This window comes from Caretta caretta, chromosome 3 (genome assembly GCF_965140235.1).
Source record: "Caretta caretta isolate rCarCar2 chromosome 3, rCarCar1.hap1, whole genome shotgun sequence".
Lineage (NCBI taxonomy): Eukaryota > Metazoa > Chordata > Testudines > Cheloniidae > Caretta > Caretta caretta.
Genome location: NC_134208.1, coordinates 12,634,495 through 12,653,702, shown reverse-complemented (window position 1 = coordinate 12,653,702; position 19,208 = coordinate 12,634,495). Strand labels below are relative to the sequence as shown.

Here is a 19,208-nt window from a genome sequence, read left to right as displayed (position 1 = left end):
TAGCTAGATTAAAGCTAGCATGGCTATGCCTAACCTTGCTACAATCATACCTTCACTTGCAGTGCAAAAAGAAAGAAGCAGGCTGGCAAGGAGAAGAGTATAATAGAATAGGGAGGGTAAATTCTGCACCTTAATCTGGATGGTGATTCTCAAGGAGAGAGACAACACATCATCTATTTTAGGTACTTACGTGGCCTCCATCACCATAATATCCGAGCACCTCTCAATCTTTAATGCATTTATCCTCGACACACCCCTATAAGGTATTATCCCCATTTTATAGATGGAGAATTGAGGCACAGAAAGGCTATGGCCCAGATTTTTAAAGGTATTTAGGTGTTGCAATGCTCAGCATTGCAATGCCTAACTGATTTAGGAGCCTAAATCTCATTTTCAAAAGGCATTTAGGCAGTTAGGAATCAAAATCCCATTGAGAGTCAATGGGATTTAAACTTCTGGGTCATTAAAAATCTGAGCCTAAGTGACTTGCGCAGGGTCACACTGGAAATCTGTGGAGGAGCAGAGAATTTAAGCAGGTCTCCAGTCCTAGGAAGTGCCCTAACCATTGAACCATCCTGTCCTCTAATTTATTTAGAATTTCTAAAGGCTTTTGGATTAAGTGCCTCATGAGATGCTATTTGGAACCTTTATATCTGAAGGCTGAGACGTCCTGTTACAAAATAAAAAGTGGTATTCTCAATCAGGGATCTGAATGTGCTTTCCAAAAGATAACTCATTACCTGAGCTGCTCAAGGAAAAAAAAAGGAATGTTTGTTGTTTTTGTCAAAAGAAAAATCTTTAAAACATTTTTTTTAAACAAATTGTGGTTTTTTTGTGAAAATTTTCATTTTGTTGAGAAGCCATTTTTCATCCAAGAAATAAAAAATGTGGAGAAAAGATCTTCGTCCAGCTCTATCAATTATCATAATCCCCTTTTTTTGATGGGGGCATAAGTGGCATAGAAAGTAGTTTGGTTTGCCCAATGTTAGTGGCAGTGGTCACTACAAAACCCAGGTCTCCTGACTCGGAATCCTCTGCTGCAACCACTAGACCACAGTGCAGTCAGCGGGAGTCATGTCCTGAGCAGGTGTAAAGATTTGGCCCAGGAAGAACAACATAATCAACTGAAATCATAGAGGTAGAATGTAATTCCCCAGGGATAGTGGGGTTAGTTTGGCTACTCTTGTGAAAAGTGCCATGGACTCTTCAGTGATGAGTGGTGAGGACTTGGATTGGACATGTGCAGAACCACCGTGCTGGGGAATCAGTATAGGGTTGATTTAAAGGGTAGAGTGCCAGCTGCTACATTAACAACAGGCAACAGCCAGGTCTCTTATCTACCTAGACTATGTATCCTGACCCTACATTCATCATTGTAGTATCTGAGTGCCTTACAAACTCTAAGGGCTTGTGTGCCTTGGATCTGGAGGCGCCATTTCCAGTTCGGGTAGACATACCCACGCTAGCATGCTAATCATAGAAGTGTAGCCGTGGCAGCACGAGTGGCAGATAGGCTAGGTGCCCAAGTACGCACCTCGGGTTTCAGATGGGATCGTACTTGGGGCACCTACTCTGTCTCACTGCAGCTACACTGCTGTGGCTACTCGCAAGTTAGCTCAATCAGAACTTAGTGCAGGGACGGCCACCTGAGCTGGAAATTACACCTGCAGTTCCAGCATAGACCTACTCAAAGAGTTAACACATTAACTGAATTCTACGCACCCCACAGTCAGTAGGCTTTTGTCTTAGGTTTGTCTATGGGGTCCAGGTCAGGGAAATGGGTTTTACATTTCTGTCTGGAGGTGGTAGGACTCTAAGCTCTGCCAGGAGTGAAGCCACAAGGGATTTACCAAGAAAACTCTGTTTCCCACGAACACCCTTGAGGATGGTATATGCTTTATTCCAGTGGCTTATTCCCTTGCTGTAACAGGAATTCATAATCATGCAGAGTGAGGAAAGACCCAGTGGTGAGCTGGAGCCGGTTCGCTAGAAACGGTTGTTAAATTTAGAAGCCCTTTTAGAACCGGTTGTTCCGTGAGGGACAACCGGTTCTAAAAGGGCTTCTAAATTTAACCGGCCCAAAGTGGCGCCTTAGGGTATGTCTACACTACGAAATTAGGTCGAATTTATAGAAGTCGGTTTTTTAGAAATCGGTTTTATATATTCGAGTGTGTGTGTCCCCACAGAAAATGCTCTAAGTGCATTAAGTGCATTAACTCGGCGGAGCGCTTCCACAGTACCGAGGCAAGCGTCGACTTCCGGAGCGTTGCACTGTGGGTAGCTATCCCACAGTTCCCGCAGTCTCCGCTGCCCATTGGAATTCTGGGTTGAGATCCCAATGCCTGATGGGGCTAAAACATTGTCGTGGGTGGTTCTGGGTACATATCGTCATCCCCCCGTTCCCTCCCTCCCCCCCCCGTGAAAGCAAGGGCAGACAATCATTTCGCGCCTTTTTTCCTGAGTTACCTGTGCAGACGCCATACCACGGCAAGCATGGAGCCCGCTCAGCTCACTTTGGCAATTAGGAGCACATTAACCACCACACGCATTATCCAGCAGTATATGCAGCACCAGAACATGGCAACGCGATACCGGGCGAGGAGGCGACGTCAGCGCGGTCCCGTGAGTGATCAGGACATGGACACAGATTTCTCTGAAAGCATGGGCCCTGACAATGCATGCATCATGGTGCTAATGGGGCAGGTTCATGCTGTGGAACGCCGATTCTGGGCTCGGGAAACAAGCACAGACTGGTGGGACCGCATAGTGTTGCAGGTCTGGGACGATTCCCAGTGGCTGCGAAACTTTCGCATGCGTAGGGGCACTTTCATGGAACTTTGTGACTTGCTTTCCCCTGCCCTGAAGCGCATGAATACCAAGATGAGAGCAGCCCTCACAGTTGAGAAGCGAGTGGCGATAGCCCTGTGGAAGCTTGCAACGCCAGACAGCTACCGGTCAGTTGGGAATCAATTTGGAGTGGGCAAATCTACCGTGGGGGCTGCTGTGATGCAAGTAGCCCACGCAATCAAAGATCTGCTGATATCAAGGGTAGTGACCCTGGGAAATGTGCAGGTCATAGTGGATGGCTTTGCTGCAATGGGATTCCCTAACTGTGGTGGGGCTATAGACGGAACCCATATCCCTATCTTGGCACCGGAGCACCAAGCCGCCGAGTACATAAACCGCAAGGGGTACTTTTCGATAGTGCTGCAAGCTCTGGTGGATCACAAGGGACGTTTCACCAACATCAACGTGGGATGGCCGGGAAAGGTGCATGATGCTCGCATCTTCAGGAACTCTGGTCTGTTTCAAAAGCTGCAGGAAGGGACTTTATTCCCAGACCAGAAAATAACTGTTGGGGATGTTGAAATGCCTATATGTATCCTTGGGGACCCAGCCTACCCCTTAATGCCATGGCTCATGAAGCCGTACACAGGCAGCCTGGACAGTAGTCAGGAGCTGTTCAACTACAGGCTGAGCAAGTGCAGAATGGTGGTAGAATGTGCATTTGGACGTTTAAAGGCGCGCTGGCGCAGTTTATTGACTCGCTTAGACCTCAGCGAAACCAATATTCCCACTGTTATTACTGCTTGCTGTGTGCTCCACAATATCTGTGAGAGTAAGGGGGAGACGTTTATGGCGGGGTGGGAGGTTGAGGCAAATCGCCTAGCTGCTGGTTACGCGCAGCCAGACACCAGGGCGGTTAGAAGAGCACAGGAGGGCGCGGTACGCATCAGAGAAGCTTTGAAAACCAGTTTCATGACTGGCCAGGCTACGGTGTGAAAGTTCTGTTTGTTTCTCCTTGATGAAACCCCCCGCCCCTTGGTTCACTCTACTTCCGTGTAAGCTAACCACCCTCCCCTCCTCCCTTTAATCATTGCTTGCAGAGGCAATAAAGTCATTGCTGCTTCACAGTCATGCATTCGTTATTCATTCATCACACAAACAGGGAGATGACTACCAAGGTATCCCAGGAGGGGTGGTGGAGGAGGGAAGGAAAATGCCACACAGCACTTTAAGCACAGCACTTTAAAAGTTTACAACTTTAAAATTTATTGAATGACAGCCTTCTTTTTTTTGGGCAATCCTCTGTGGTGGAGTGGCTGGTTGGCCGGAGGCCCCCCCACCGCGTTCTTGGGCGTCTGGGTGTGGAGACTATGGAACTTGGGGAGGAGGGCGGTTGGTTACAGAGGGGCAGCAGTGGCAGTCTGTGCTCCAGCTGCCTTTGCTGCAGCTCAACCATACACTGGAGCATACTGGTTTGGTCCTGCAGCAGCCTCAGCATTGAATCCTGCCTCCTCTCATCACGCTGCCGCCACATTTGAGCTTCAGCCCTGTCTTCAGCCCGCCACTTACTCTCTTCAGCCCGCCACTTACTCTCTTCAGCCCGCCACCTCTCCTCCCGGTCATTTTGTGCTTTCCTGCACTCTGACATTATTTGCCTCCACGCATTCGTCTGTGCTCTGTCAGTGTGGGAGGACAGCATGAGCTCGGAGAACATTTCATCGTGAGTGCGTTTTTTTTTCTTTCTAAGCTTCACTAGCCTCTGGGAAGGAGAAGATCCTGTGATCATTGAAACACATGCAGCTGGTGGAGAAAAAAAAAGGGACAGCGGTATTTAAAAAGACACATTTTATAAAACAGTCGCTACACTCTTTCAGGGTAAACCTTGCTGTTAACATTACATACATAGCACATGTGCTTTCGTTACAAGGTCGCATTTTGCCTCCTCCCACCGCGTGAACGGATTTTGGTTGAATGCCAGCAAACATACACTGCAATGCTTTGTTCTACAGTGATTCCCGAGTACGTGTTACTGGCCTGGAGTGGTAAAGTGTCCTACCATGAAGGACGCAATAAGGCTGCCCTCCCCAGAAACCTTTTGCAAAGGCTTTAGGACTACATCTAGGAGAACCGCAAATGCCAGGGCAAAGTAATCCTTTCACATGCTTGCTTTTAAACCATGTATAGTATTTTAAAAGGTACACTCACCAGAGGTCCCTTCTCCGCCTGCTGGGTCCAGGAGGCAGCCTTGGGTGGGTTCGGGGGGTACTGGCTCTAGGGTGAGAAACAGTTCCTGGCTGTCGGGAAAACCGGTTTCTCCGCTTGCTTGCTGTGAGCTATCTACAACCTCCTCATCATCATCATCTTCTTTGTCCCCAAAACCTGCTTCCGTATTGCCTCCATCTCCATTGAAGGAGTCAAACAACACGGCTGGGGTAGTGGTGGCTGAACCCCCTAAAATGGCATGCAGCTCATCATAGAAGCGGCATGTTTGGGGCTCTGACCCAGAGCGGCTGTTCGCCTCTCTGGTTTTCTGGTAGGCTTGCCTCAGCTCCTTCAGTTTCACGCAGCACTGCTTCGGGTCCCTGTTATGGCCTCTGTCCTTCATGCCCTGGGAGATTTTCACAAAGGTTTTGGCATTTCGAAAACTGGAACAGAGTTCTGATAGCACGGATTCCTCTCCCCAAACAGCGATCTGATCCCGTACCTCCCGTTCGGTCCATGCTGGAGCTCTTTTGCGATTCTGGGACTCCATCATGGTCACCTGTGCTGATGAGCTCTGCATGGTCACCTGCAGCTTGCCACGCTGGCCAAACAGGAAATGAGATTCAAAAGTTCGCGGTTCTTTTCCTGTCTACCTGGCCAGTGCATCTGAGTTGAGAGTGCTGTCCAGAGCGGTCAGAATGGAGCACTCTGGGATAGCTCCCGGAGGCCAATACCATCGAATTGTGTCCACAGTACCCCAAATTCGAGCCGGCAACGTCGATTTAAGCGCTAATCCACTTGTCAGGGGTGGAGTAAGGAAATCGATTTTAAGAGCCCTTTAAGTCGAAATAAAGGGCTTCATTGTGTGGACGGGTGCAGGTTTAAATCGATTTAACGCTGCTAAATTCGACCTAAAGTCCTAGTGTAGACCAGGGCTTAGGCACCAACTCTATGGTCAGGGGACAGGGGTGGATGGGGCAGGGGTCCGGGGGGGGTCAGCATCAAGGAACGTGGAGGGGTTACATGGGGCAGGAGTCCCGGGGGGGAGGGAGTGGGCAACGACCCCCTCATGGGGTGAGGACGAACCAGTTGTTAAGATTTTGGCAGCTCATCACTGGAAAGACCCGCAGGGAGCTAGGACCAGTCCCAGAAATAGCTTTGAAGATGAGAACTACAAACTCTGTTCTCAATGCGGAGCATAGGAGCTGCTGTGAGATTAGCTGGCCATTGTTGCTGAGTAAGGGGACTGAGTACTGACCTAGCCTAACCCTGTTTAGCTAGTGAGGTCTGATGGGAATCCCCATGCAAGGTGCTTTAGCACCTCATGGCAAGAGAAGGAAAGTTTATACAACAGGGTTGCCTGCCTTAGCAGGGGACTTGATTTGATGACACAGAAGGCACCTTCCAGTCCTATGTTTCTATGAAGCAGGGACATGAAAGGTTACATAAATCCTAATGGTGTCAGCAAGAAAGACACAACAGAAATAGAATTCCAGAAATTAATCTATTGTAAAGGTTTTTTTTTTGTTAATTAAATAAATCAGCGTACTTAATCCTGCATCGTGGCAGGGGGTCAGACTACATGACCCTTGCGGTCCCTTCTAAGCCTGTGATTCTAATACCCCGTAGAAACAGCAGGCTGCTGATCCAATGGTAGCTCAGCCTGTGTGACCATGAAATGCTGGCTCCAATATTAATAGTATTATATGAATCTGAAAGTTCATTAAATCAACATGGAAAATTAATTAGATGGAACTGAAGTGAGTTTGCCAGGGATAGGTATAATCAGCCATTACCTTCAGAACAATCCACACTTTGGGAGCTCTTCAGGGAAAAAATTGTAAGAACATTCTCCTTGGTTTGAATCTAATGTAATTCAAACTTTTTTCTTTAATCCTCCATTACTTGTGATTGTCTTTATTGTCTAAAAATATCTGGTGGAGGCCAGAAATCTGGGTTCAATTCCCATTTCTGCCATAAACTCTATGACCTTGGGCAAATCATTTAGGCCAAAAGTGTCCACTAGTTTTGGCTACCTCAGTTTCAGGGCCCATCTTGAGATGCACAGAGGCCTGATTCTCATTTACACTAAGACCCGTTTACACCACTCTGACAGTGTGGAGGACTGTACAAGTGGTGGAAGTTACAACTACATCCACTTTAAGGCCCCTCTGCACTGCCAGAGTTATGGGAAGGGACTGCAGAATAAATGAGAATCAGGTTTTTAATGTCCAACCTTGCCCTTGGACAAGCTCAGCTTTTACAGCTATAGAAACCAAAATAATAAGGGTAAGTGATTTGCCTAGGACCAGAGAGAGAGGCCGTGGAAGAGCTGGGATTAATCTGAACTAAGGAAGACTCAGAACTGTGCCCAGACCTGATACCTCTTCCCAATATGGAACATAAAAGCCCAGGCCAGACCTGAGCTTGCAAAGATGTAATTGCTACTTACAAACCAATAGACATACGGTGAAAAATAACGTCCCTTCCACAAACACTCCCCCTGGCAGCATGACTGAAGTTAGCACTGGCCACGCAGGAAGCTGAAAGTGTGTCCATAGAAGCAAGGAGGTGACTTCCTTCCTGTCCTGTGAGGGAGCCATCCAGATCTTCGAGGATGGCCGAATGGGAAAATGGGAATGACGCCTGGTTGGGTGAATTCAGGAATGCCAACCGTTCAGCTCTCACTGTAAATCCACCTGGGGAAACAAGCAACCATTCAGAAATGCAACGTCACACCTTTGTCTGACTGGGGGTGCAGGGGCACTACCTACTCCCCCTTCCCCCCCGCACCACCCCCACCCGGTGAACAAGGGGTTAACCTCAACTGAGTTTCCTGTCAGAGAAATGGCTGCTTGGGACAGAAAGGGGAGCCTGCAGGCCTCCACACCCTGGGTCTGCGGTGTGGCTGGTCACATACCTCACATGTTATTGGTTCTACCTACTGACTGGATAATGAAATATTTTAAACAGAAGAATCATAACCAGATGGGAAGCATGGTCATAGGAATGGCCTTACTGCATAGACCCAAGATCCACCTAGTCCAGTATCCTACCTCTAACAGGTCTTTTGATTCGAGCACTGGATTCAGATGCAGCAGTAACAGTAGGTTGGCCCCAAACTAACATAATCAAATAGGCTCATAACTACATACACACACACACACCCCTGGCCCAGGACCCAAAGCAAACAAAACATAGCACTTTTGTTCACTAGTCACTGTTTGTTAATATAAGACCTTCCTTTTGCACAGCTGAAGTTGCTTTGGGGGCAGATTTTGCCCTCCTGGTGCCATTTGATCTCCATTGCTGAAGTATTTTTCACCATTTTTATAGGAAAGTGTATGGTTTTATATAGTTAATAATTACACATACACACATATTTAACAGTTAATTGCAGTTGGAACTTTCTTCAAAGAGCCTTTGGGTAGCTCCTGAAAACTCAATATAATTCTTCGTTTACATACATTATCTCAGGCAAATTCACCTAAGATTTAGGGTGGCCTGAGGTACAACCTTGTTGGAATTCTATGAGGATGGGTTGCAGTGATTAAAGAATATGCCACTATGTTGAAGTATTACCCCCCCGAAAAAGGAATATTAACAAATTAATGTGTTAATCGCTATCCTTACATCCCAATGGGGCTTCTGAATAATTGTCCCAAACTCAGAGAAATAGGAAAATTAAATCATGGTTGGGAAAAAAACCACCTTCATCTGAAATCTATGCAGCATTCATGTCTGTCAGTTTAATAGCCCAGCTCTTCCAGGTAGAGAATCCATGAGCAGCATCTGCACTCAGAGCCCCAGACAGGGGTGAGCGCACTGCAGTAAGGGGCTGGCAAGGCAGCAAAAAGGCTGTAAGGAGATACCCATGCGTCAGCCCACCAGTGATATCAGAACACTGAGGACTACTTTCAAAAGCACCCTAATGAACACGTATGTGTCCAAGGGATGGAGTTATAATGCTCCCTCCTAAAATTATGGCCCAGAGCTGGCCCAGGTTACCAGAGCCGCATAAGACAGGTGTTGATTTGCAGGACAGCTACATTAAGTTTTTCTATGACCCTCCTTCCCACAGCATCTGAGCACCTCAAAATTTTTAATGGGTTTATCCTCACAACACCACTCCGAGACAGGGAAGTGCTATTACCCTATTTCATAGAGGGGAAACTGAGGTACAAAGAGACTAGGTAGCTTGTCCAAAGTCATACAGGAAGTCTGTGGAAATGCAATGAATTGAACCCAGATCTCGTGAGTCCCAAGGCAGTGCCCTAGTCAGTGGATCATCCTTCCTCTGGGATACAGGCAGCAAACTCTAGCGATGCCTCTCGGTGAAAGAAACAAAATCACAAGGGCAACACCAATCTTTACAGAACTCCAGGATTTTTCAGACTCTGCTATGTCAGAGCATCAGTGTAAATGTAACTTACCCTGGCCTTGGTAACAGCCAGAACAGGTGCTGATTGCAGTGCAAGTGCTAATATCGAAGTTCATGAAAGATGTACTGGAAACCAACAGTTCATGCCTTTGGGGAGTTTTCAGCCCTGCTGACATACAGCTACTGTCCTGCAAGATGAAAGTAAAGAGCACAGCCGAACACATCAGCATTTGCGTCTCCCGAGTGAAATAAGCCCAGGGTCCAGATCCTCAGCTGCTGCAAATTGATGTAGCTCCTTTGAAGTCCACAAAGCTGGGACCAATTTACACCATCTGAGGACCTGGTCCAGGCTGTCCAATATATTCAGAACAAAACTTGGAAGCACACAAAGGATGGAAAATCAGAAAGCAAATAAATATGGAGAAAGAAGAAAAGATAAGGGTGAAAAAAACAAAACCAAAAAACTTAGGCAAAGAGGCAAAAAACATGACCAGAAAGAGAAAATGGACAGAAACAAAATGACAGTAGCTCTTCCAGGACATAGCACACAGAGACATGGGGGTAGCTGGTCCCATCTCCCAGTCCATGTACTGCTGCTGGGAGCAAACGTAGGCACAGAGATGGTGGGGAGAGTGGAAGAGGAACTGGCATGACCCCATCTGCTGATGTTGGTTTGGGGCCCACCCACTATCCTGGAAGGACCCTCATCAGCAGGAAAGCACAACCAAAGCCCTACACAAACATTGTATCAAGGAACTTTAAACACATGAATCAAAAATGCAATTTAAAGGTACTCTATAGCAACAGGATTCTTTTAATTAGCCATTAAAGATGGCATTGTCCCTTTAAGAGACAGGGGCTCTGCCATTTCCCTTGAGCCCTCCCCAAGGAGGGAATTTGGAGATTCTCTAGGTGAAGAACTTGGTCCCAAGTCAGTACTGAGCTAATGCCTCAACATGGGGTTCCACAGACCAGACAGATTTAAATCTTCGAATGTTTTTTCCTACCTACTTTTTGCTTTATTTATGTCCATCCCATCACCCCCAATTATATCCCTTTGCTTCACATTGTACAAGCTGTTTCCTTTCTTAATGTTTTCACCCTTCAAATATTTTTAGAAGACTGTTTCACTCTTTCTTCCTCCCCAAACATGCATCACCTGCCTTGGACAATCTGTCTTTGCCAGAAGTTAACGGTTTCTTTTACATGCAATGCATATGCATCTGGTTCACTGACTGAAAAATGCAAAGGCTCTGATCCAAAGCCCACTGAAGTTAACGGGAGCCTTTTTGTTGACTTCCGTCAGGCCCAGATACTACAGCACTAAAAGACTGAGGACTCAATTTCAATTTTCCTAATATTTCCAAAAACAATAATCTGCTTGCAAGGCACCCCTTTAAAAAACAAAACAGCTGGCAGAGCAGAATAGCCAATGTTCCTGTTAAATTCATGTCACAAAGTTTTAATTGATGTTAAAGAGACATCATTATTAAAGGGAGAATTACATAAATTAAGATGTAAATGATGACAAGGCGACTCTTATCATGAGATAATCAAAGATAATCACACCCTTGGGGGCCAGTGAGGAACAACACACAGCTGAGCGCCTCTACTTCTCTTAACATGTAAAGCCCTGGAGTTCTCTGGATCCTGTAACAACACAGAGAGCCATCCCTTCAAGTCTGAGAGCAATTCACTGTACAGCTAGAAGATTAGTTGTTTGGGGCCGTAGCTTTATTTGAGCTCTGTACTCCTTATGGATCAATCCACTACATTAAAATGCTGTCTTCCCCGGGCTTATAAATTAGCCTTTTAAAAAATATATCCATCAGCCAATCAGATTGGCAATGTACCCCAAGCAATTCAGTAAGCTGAGCTAGAAACCAGAGCAGAAAAATATGAAAAAGAAAGCTGTGGACAGCTGTTGATAAGATTCTATTATTAATTAAACTGTTTGCATTCCAGTACCACACAGAAGACTCGGTCAGGCAGGGATCTTATTGTACAAGATGTTGCACAAGCACATAGTGAGGGAAGATACAATTTACTGTCATAAATAATAACAGTTAGCACATGATCGTATTTTTCATCTTCAAATATGACTTAATTCTCAGAGCCCCAGTGTGAAACACTGATTTACAGAGTGAGGAATCAGGACAGAAAGGTTAAAAATATTGCCCAAAAGATTACAAGGGGTATCAGTGTCAGGACTGGAATTGTGTACCCGAGTCCCAAACTTGTGCTCAGGCCACTAGACTAAATTTTTCAGTGACACCTGGTTATACGCTGGCTGGGCATTTTTGTAAAAGGTTAAAGCTAATGATGGTTAGAGCTGGTCAAAATATTATCAACAGAACAGTTTTCCATCAACAACTGAGTTTAGTTTAAATCTAAATGTTTCACAGGAATGCGTCAATTTTTGACTAATCAAAAAAAATCAAAATATTTCACTTCAGCAGTGTCAAAACCTGTCATTTTTAATACCGTTAAGTGTTTCATTTCAAAAGTGTCATTTCAATTCCTTCCGTGTAGTCTGTTATACTCTATTAAAATATTAATTTTGATACAATATTTAATATTACGTGTATACAACCTAAGTTTAAGAATTTAAACAAATGTCAAATGAAATGTTTCGATGGTCTCAAATCAACATTTCTGAATTTTTTTTCTGTGGGAAATTTCAGCTTTTGACTCCAAATTGGACTTAAAAAAAAAACTGGAATTTCCCACAGAATGGAAATTCTGTCTCTGGCTCAGTTTTAGTTTTTGTGTTTGGATAGAGCTTGTACTTGGATATACAGTAAAACCTGTAGAACCTGGTATGTGAAAAGTGACATTATAACTAGTTTTATAACCTTATTGTACTTCCCTCTACTACCATCCTAAAATAGAGGCAGCTAATATTATGAAACCACTGACTTGGAAGGGTAATGTTGCTGGCACACTTCCCTCTCATTCAGTACCAAAATGGTGCCCTTGCATGGTATTAGGGGCATTGCGCTGCTGGAGTGTTGTTTTTCAGGTGGAATGGAAGAAACGTAGGCCCTTATTATTTGAGTTATGGAGGTTTCTCAAAGCTCAGAGATTAAGTGAAGTTGGCACTGAGAAAACAACTAAATCTTCTGGAGAAGCTGGCTTTTGTATTTCCTTCTGTTGGGTCTGATACTAGTCTGTAAGAAGGACCGTTTTAAAATAGACTGGGCTGAAGAAGCAGAATGAAAACAGCTATTGGAGTTCTTACCTTTTGACCAAGGTGTCCAAGTAATAAGCTGTTAGCAATAGTGGTGTTTCCAAGGCTTTCCACGATGTCAATTCCAAAATCTTTGCAAGCATAGATCTGGAAATTTCGGAGTTCCAGGTTGCGGCTGCTAAAAATCTATTTAAAAATAATAATAATAATAAATACAGAAAAGTTCTGTGGATCATTATTATCCTTTCACCACTGTGTAGCAGAAGAGGGAGATTGTCAAAGGCACAAACAGAAGTTGAGCATCTAATTTATCTTTGAAAAGCTCACCCTTAATTCTTTATTCCTGTTTACAAGGATTCAAAAAAATAACAGGTTATTTCCACGTTGATACAAAAACTGCACTGGAAAAATGAGACTAAATAGTCAGTAATATCCAGGATTGAAGATGCAGTAAATACTATTTTTGTAATTATTGAAGAGAGCAATAGCTAAAGAAGACAAGGGGGGAAAAGATGTATTATAAAGAGGCATTCCTTGAAGGTAACCAAGGTACTTTTTACAACCACATGATTATGGGAAGATAGCTCCCAGTGGGTAGCACATTCAAGGAACACAAAATAAACCTCATTATTATGATGCGGTGGGGCAATAAGGTACAAAGAATAATAAATTGGGTGGTTTGGCAGCCTGGCTATCTGAGCCAGCATGACAGATAAAAGGTCACCAAAATTGGAAAACACTGGTCAACTTTATGTTGTTTCATACAAGTAAACATTTCCAGAACCAGCAAATTCCATTCTAGGATGTTGAAAAATTCAGCAGTATACAGAGAAGAGCCACAGAAAGGATTTGAGACTAGAAACATGCCTTACAGAGACTTTAGGAGCTCAATCCCTTTAGGTTATGAAAGAGAAAGTTAAGAGATGACTTGATCACAGCCTATAAGTACCTATATGGGAAGAAGGTATTAGATACTATAAGGCTCTTTAGTCTAGCAGCCAAAGGCATACCTAGATTCAATGGCTGGCAACTGAAGCTAGACAAATTCAGACTAGACATAAATGTACATTTTTCACAATGAGGATAATTAACCATTGAAAGAATTAACCAAGGCATGGTGGTGGATTTTCCATCATTTAGAATCTTTAAAATGAGCATGAATGTCCTAAAAGGTCTGATCTAGTTCCACCACAAGATATTGGGACTGATGCAGGAATTACTGGGTTAAATCTGGCCTGTATTATGCTGGAAGTCAGACTAGATCAGTGGTTTTCAACCTGTGGTCCACAGACCCCTAGGGGTCTGCAGACTATGCCTAAGATTTTCAAAGGTTCCCCACCTCCACTCAAAATTTTTTAGGGGTCCACAAATGAAAAAAGGTTGAAAACCACTGAACTGGATGATCACAGTGGTCCCTTCTGCAGTACCAACTGACCAAAGTGGGTACAGAAGAGCTGCACCTTTGAGGATTACATTGAAGTGTCCTGAACTACCAAAATACAATTAAAACCAATTATACCTGAACCCCGCCTTGATTTCTCCAGGCTGTGAAGCTCTGGAACAGAACTGGGCCCAGGCCATCTACACGTTTTGGCTGGTATTCTGGATACACCAGGAGACCATACCTGTGTAAGAAGAAAAATGAAGGAAGAGAATGCCCAACTTTCTTTCTGTATATTTATTTATGTGTAGGTTTTTCTATTACACTTATCATGGTATCTTAGTGCCCAAGCCTGCACTAGCTCTCTGCATTGGCACATTTATTCAGAAATAAAGGGGTTTTGTACTCAAATATTTATATATATATATATATATATCTAACAATCCTTGTCCAGAAGTAGTTCTCTAAAACTCATGACATTTCTCTTGCAAGTGCCTCCAGAATTTGCCACAAGAGGGCTAATGCTCAGGCTGAGACAAGACAGCTATGTACTCTCACCATCCATCAAACTCTGGCCAACTTTGCTGCCTCTGAACTAATTGGATCCAGATAGAAAGTCCCTTACAATTTGGAATTCAACAACATAAGGGTGAGTTTTGATTCCAACAGTGCCAAAGTTTGGGTGTTTCTGCACGCAACAATTTTGGTTTGACCAGTTGGAGGGTTTCTATCTAGATCATGGTTCAAACTTCCTGAAGTTTTAAGCATGTGAATAATCCCATTTCTATTCAGTAAAGCACTTAGTCACATGCTTGTATTTAAGCATGTCCTTAAAGTTAAGCATATAAGCACCTGCTTAAGTGTTTTGCTGAATAAGGATGGGATTACTCACAGGCTTGAAGTTAGGCAGGTGATTAAGTGCTTTGCTAATTCGAGGCCTTAAATCTACAGGGATCACTTCATCTGGTACTGAAATGCAGCACCTCTGGGGTGAAATGCATCAGCTGTTAACAATACACATGAAGACTACACAATAGTTTAGGACAGGAAATGAAAAGGGATGTGTCTAATTGAAACTTGAAATGGAAACTATTTACAGATAATCCATGAGAAATAAACCAAACTGAATCGTTATCAGATGACTTCTTTCTGCTGTGGAAAAATCCTTTTATAGATCAGAGAAGATTTTAAATGAACACAAAGCTCTGAAGCTATATTTAAAGGGACAGAGCCTAATTATCTATTTCAATTAATGGAGGGAAAATACTTAAGCAATTCATACTATTGGAAAAAAAAAATCTTTAGCAAAGGGAATCCCCAAATACCTTGTGCAGGAATGGGCTGTGTTCTTACTGAAGGCAAGAAGAGGAGTTTGTGATGGTCCCTCAGGCGAGAGATGAAAGAAATAGCCATAACCAGCGGCACACACTGTATTAGCCTGCAGACAAGCATGCACTACAGTTAGAAAAGATTCTTGGCAATTAAAAGCTTTGTTTTTAAAATCACTTTGGGCCAAGCCCTCTAGTCCTATGCCTTTAACTTACATAGTTCTCCTAAGTGCTTTAGGAGAGCTAAGTATTTATTTATTATTATTAATTTATTATTATTGAAATCAGTGCAAATTCTGCCAAGTACATACTACAGCATGCTCACTCCTGCTTTCTTTCTCACCCAGGGCCACTCTCCACCCTCAAGCTATGCAATAGTATCTGGCAGACAAGCAGGCATATCATATAGCACCTCAAGTTCCATTCTGATCTGTAAATTCCACAAAATTCCAGGTTGGCTAAAACTTCTTGTTCACTGAACATTATTTTATACATAAGTGGGCTGATTAAATCTTGGTCTACCAATTTCTGTCTTTCTCAACATGTATATTTTTCCATGCAAAAACAAACAAACACTAGAGTTAATGCAACACTAGAGTTGAGATATTGAGCAGAACATGCAGAATTACGGGTTAACGGACAAATGATTTGTCAATGGTTGGAAGCTGAAGCTAAACACGTTCAAACTAGAGACAAAGGATGTTGTTTTTTTTTTAAATCAGTGAGGGTTATTAACTACAGGAAGAAGTGACTAAGGACATGGTGGATTCTCCAGCACTCAAAGTCTTTAAATCAAGACTGGGTATCTTTCGAAAAGATATGCTACAGCTCAAAACAGAAGATCCAGGCTTGATGTAGAAATTGTTGGCTGAGGTTCTCTGGTCTGTGCTATGCAGGAGGTCAAACTAGAAGTCATAATGGTCCCTTCTGGCCTTAAAGTTATGAGTTTATTAAATAAGTGAGTAGGGAGTGGATTATGCAGGGATATAAGCAATGGGATAAGGAACTTTTCAACGCCAGCAGTGAAATCCTGTCCCATTGAAGCCAATGGGAGTTTTGCAATTGATTTCAAAGGAGACAGGAGTTTATCCTAATCATAATTCAGATCTGCTCTGTGTTGGCAGTGGCCAAAATCAGTTGTCATTAGATGGTGTCAATCGTCATGGTGTTTTTATGTGGACACTTTTCCACTAGGACCTCCAACTCACTTCACAAAGGTCACCGGTCAGCTTTAAAATGGTAGTGAGTAATGACCCTAATCAAAGCCACACCAGTGACCCAGAGGTGAAAGGCTCCATATTCCATTGCCAGTCTCCTGACCCTGTTAGTTCCCTGCAGTCGTGATCTTTGACATCTTTCAAAAAACAAAAGGATATCAATGTCCAAAGCATTGCCTTATCTCCCATCTTGCAGAGCTGCAACAATTTAGAACATGCTACCCAATACAGATCCCTTTCCCTTAAAAAAATGCTTCTGCAGTCAAGTCACAGTATTCTAGGATCTTTTACTTGCAATTGCAATTGTGCATTCCACAGAAGATTCATAAGGAAAAACTGCACATTTATTCAGGCAGCCAGTGGCTTGAAGGCAGCGGTTTTAAGCAGGCAGGGAATTTTGTGTGGAAATCAATTTTTTGTGAAGTCAGTGTATTACGGACATCCATGCAATCAAAATTCCAGAGAGAAATTAATTGCCAGTGTATGCCAGATCCCTGAAGGTGTGCATCTGAAGTCACTGGAATAAAATCCAGTCAATGTTTTAAGTGCCTTTTAACTGATAATGTAACTATTTCCATGAATACCTTAGGATGAACAGTGATGGTCCTTTAAAGCTCTGCTTCCTCTTCTCCCCACCAATAAAATACAACACTGAAGAAGTTTCTAGTACTATTCCCCAATGCCAAAGCCCATGAGAATGCAGCAAGTTGTCCTAATGGGTCTATGCAGCAAGCATTCACATTGCAGTAGGTCTCAGAAAGTGCCATGGTAGGGAAGCAATGGTGGGCAATTCTTAAAGGCAGAGGGTGTGTCCTCTCCCCAGTGGCCAATAGTCTGGGAGTTGGCTAGTTCAGATGATATTGGTAAGGAGCTAAGGAACCGTTCATCAGCAACAGTGAATTCCACTGAATGCATCCAATGAAGTGAGTTGTAGCTCACGAAAGCTTACACTCAAATAAATTTGTTAGTCTCCAAGGTGCCACAAGTACTCAAGTTACTACTAGACAGCTGTTTGGTGAGCTAGGTGCAATTGTTGATGTCCATCCATTTTCTGGTGTACAGGAGACCACAGCCACAAAAAGATACCTCTAAGCATTAATTTGTATCCCTGTGCTAAGGCAAGAGGCTAAGGACTGAATAAGCATAGAGAATAAGTTGCCTTCTTGTGTTAAAGGAACTCCCTCCATGTTGGAGCTGATGCGCTCTGGAGAGGTACCTGTTCCAAGGATAAAGAGAGGTCTTCATTCTCCAGGGTTGTCAATGCACTAAAACCACGGAGAAGTACAGGCCCAATTCTCCTCATCTGGATGCAAAATAGAAGTAGGTATACTGAAGCTAATGGAATTACTTTGGGGTAAATGAGGAATTCTTTAATGGCTGGTTCTGTATGTACCCTGATTCACACAAAGTGACTGAAAACGATTGTGATGTTACGAACAACAGGATTAGGACTTCAAATGAGGAAGGAGCTGCAGGAACTGCTGAACTGCTGTAATGGGACCTGGCCCAGACTCTTTTCTCAGTTTCACTGGGATAACTGAAACAATGGGACTACACTGGTTGTGGCAAATCTGGAGTAACTGAGATTAGAATCTGGTTCCAGATGTTCAGGAATAATAAACGGGGGATGATAAAAAACAGAAAATGCATGATCTGTAGAAGCAGAATTGTTTGTAGACATAATGTTGATTTTCTAAGTCCTTCAGGAGGCAACAGCAGTTTCATAGAATCATAGAATATTAGGGCTGGAAGGGGACCTCAGGAGGTCATCTAGTCCAACCCCCCTGCTCAAAGCAGGACCAATCCCCAACTAAATCATCCCAGCCAGGGTTTTGTCAAGCCTGACCTTAAAAACCTCAAAGGAAGGAGATTCCACCACCTCCCTAGATAACCCATTCCAGTGCTTCACCACCCTCCTAGTGAAAAAGTTTTTCCCAATATCCAACCTAAACCTCCCCCACTGCAACTTGAGACCATTACTCCTTGTTCTGTCATCTGCTACCACTGAGAACAGTCTAGATCCATCCTCTTTGGAACCCCCTTTCAGGTAGTTGAAAACAGCTATCAAATCACCCCTCATTCTTCTCTTCTACAGACTAAACAATCCCAGTTCCCTCAGCCTCTCCTCATAAATCATGTGTTCCAGTCCCCTAATCATTTTTGTTGCCCTCCACTAGACGCTTTCCAATTTTTCCACATCCTTCTTGTAGTGTGGGGCCCAAAACTGGACACAGTACTCCAGATGAGGCCTCACCAATGTCGAATAGAGGGGAACGATCACGTCCCTCGATATTCTGGCAATGCCCCTACTTATACAGCCCAAAATGCCATTAGCCTTCTTTGCAACAAGGGCACACTGACTCATATCCAGCTTCTCGTCCACTGCAACCCCTAGGTCCTTTTCTGCAGAACTGCTGCCTAGCCATTCGGTCCCTAGTCTGTAGCGGTGCCTGGGATTCTTCCGTCCTAAGTGCAGGACCCTGTACTTGTCCTTGTTGAACCTCGTCAGATTTCTTTGGGCCCAATCCTCTAATTTCTCTAGGGCCCTCTGTATACTATCCGTACCCTCCAGCGTATCTACCACTCCTCCCAGTTTAGTGTCATCTGCAAACTTGCTGAGGGTGCAGTCCGCGCCATCCTCCAGATCATTAATGAAGATATTGAACAAAACCGGCCACAGAACCGACCCTTGGGGCACTCCGCTTGATATCGGCTGCCAACT

The 19,208-nt window shown here is 43.9% G+C and overlaps 2 protein-coding genes across 12 annotated transcripts in view; both read right to left on the bottom strand.

Moving 5' to 3' along the window:
- PKHD1 (PKHD1 ciliary IPT domain containing fibrocystin/polyductin) overlaps positions 1 to 19,208 on the bottom strand; it is a 417,278-nt gene that overhangs the window by 195,257 nt on the left and 202,813 nt on the right. For all 11 annotated transcript variants that reach the window (XR_007356005.2, XR_007356007.2, XM_048845758.2 and 8 more), the window contains 5 exons: positions 15,267 to 15,379; positions 14,080 to 14,185; positions 12,612 to 12,746; positions 9,423 to 9,558; positions 7,442 to 7,688 (listed from right to left, as the gene is read on the bottom strand). Coding sequence is in view for 9 of the 11 variants with exons in the window: in XM_048845758.2 (XP_048701715.2) it covers positions 7,442 to 7,688; positions 9,423 to 9,558; positions 12,612 to 12,746; positions 14,080 to 14,185; positions 15,267 to 15,379 (737 nt within the window). In the remaining 2 variants the exon portion in view is untranslated. The remainder of the gene's footprint in view (positions 1 to 7,441; positions 7,689 to 9,422; positions 9,559 to 12,611; positions 12,747 to 14,079; positions 14,186 to 15,266; positions 15,380 to 19,208) is intronic.
- On the bottom strand, positions 3,853 to 5,542 carry LOC142071355 (uncharacterized). The gene is made up of 2 exons (XM_075126164.1): positions 4,993 to 5,542; positions 3,853 to 4,587 (listed from the first exon to the last, which is right to left on the bottom strand). The coding sequence occupies exons 1-2, from the start codon at positions 5,540 to 5,542 to the stop codon at positions 4,046 to 4,048; spliced, it is 1,092 nt and encodes a 363-aa protein (XP_074982265.1). The 3' UTR covers positions 3,853 to 4,045.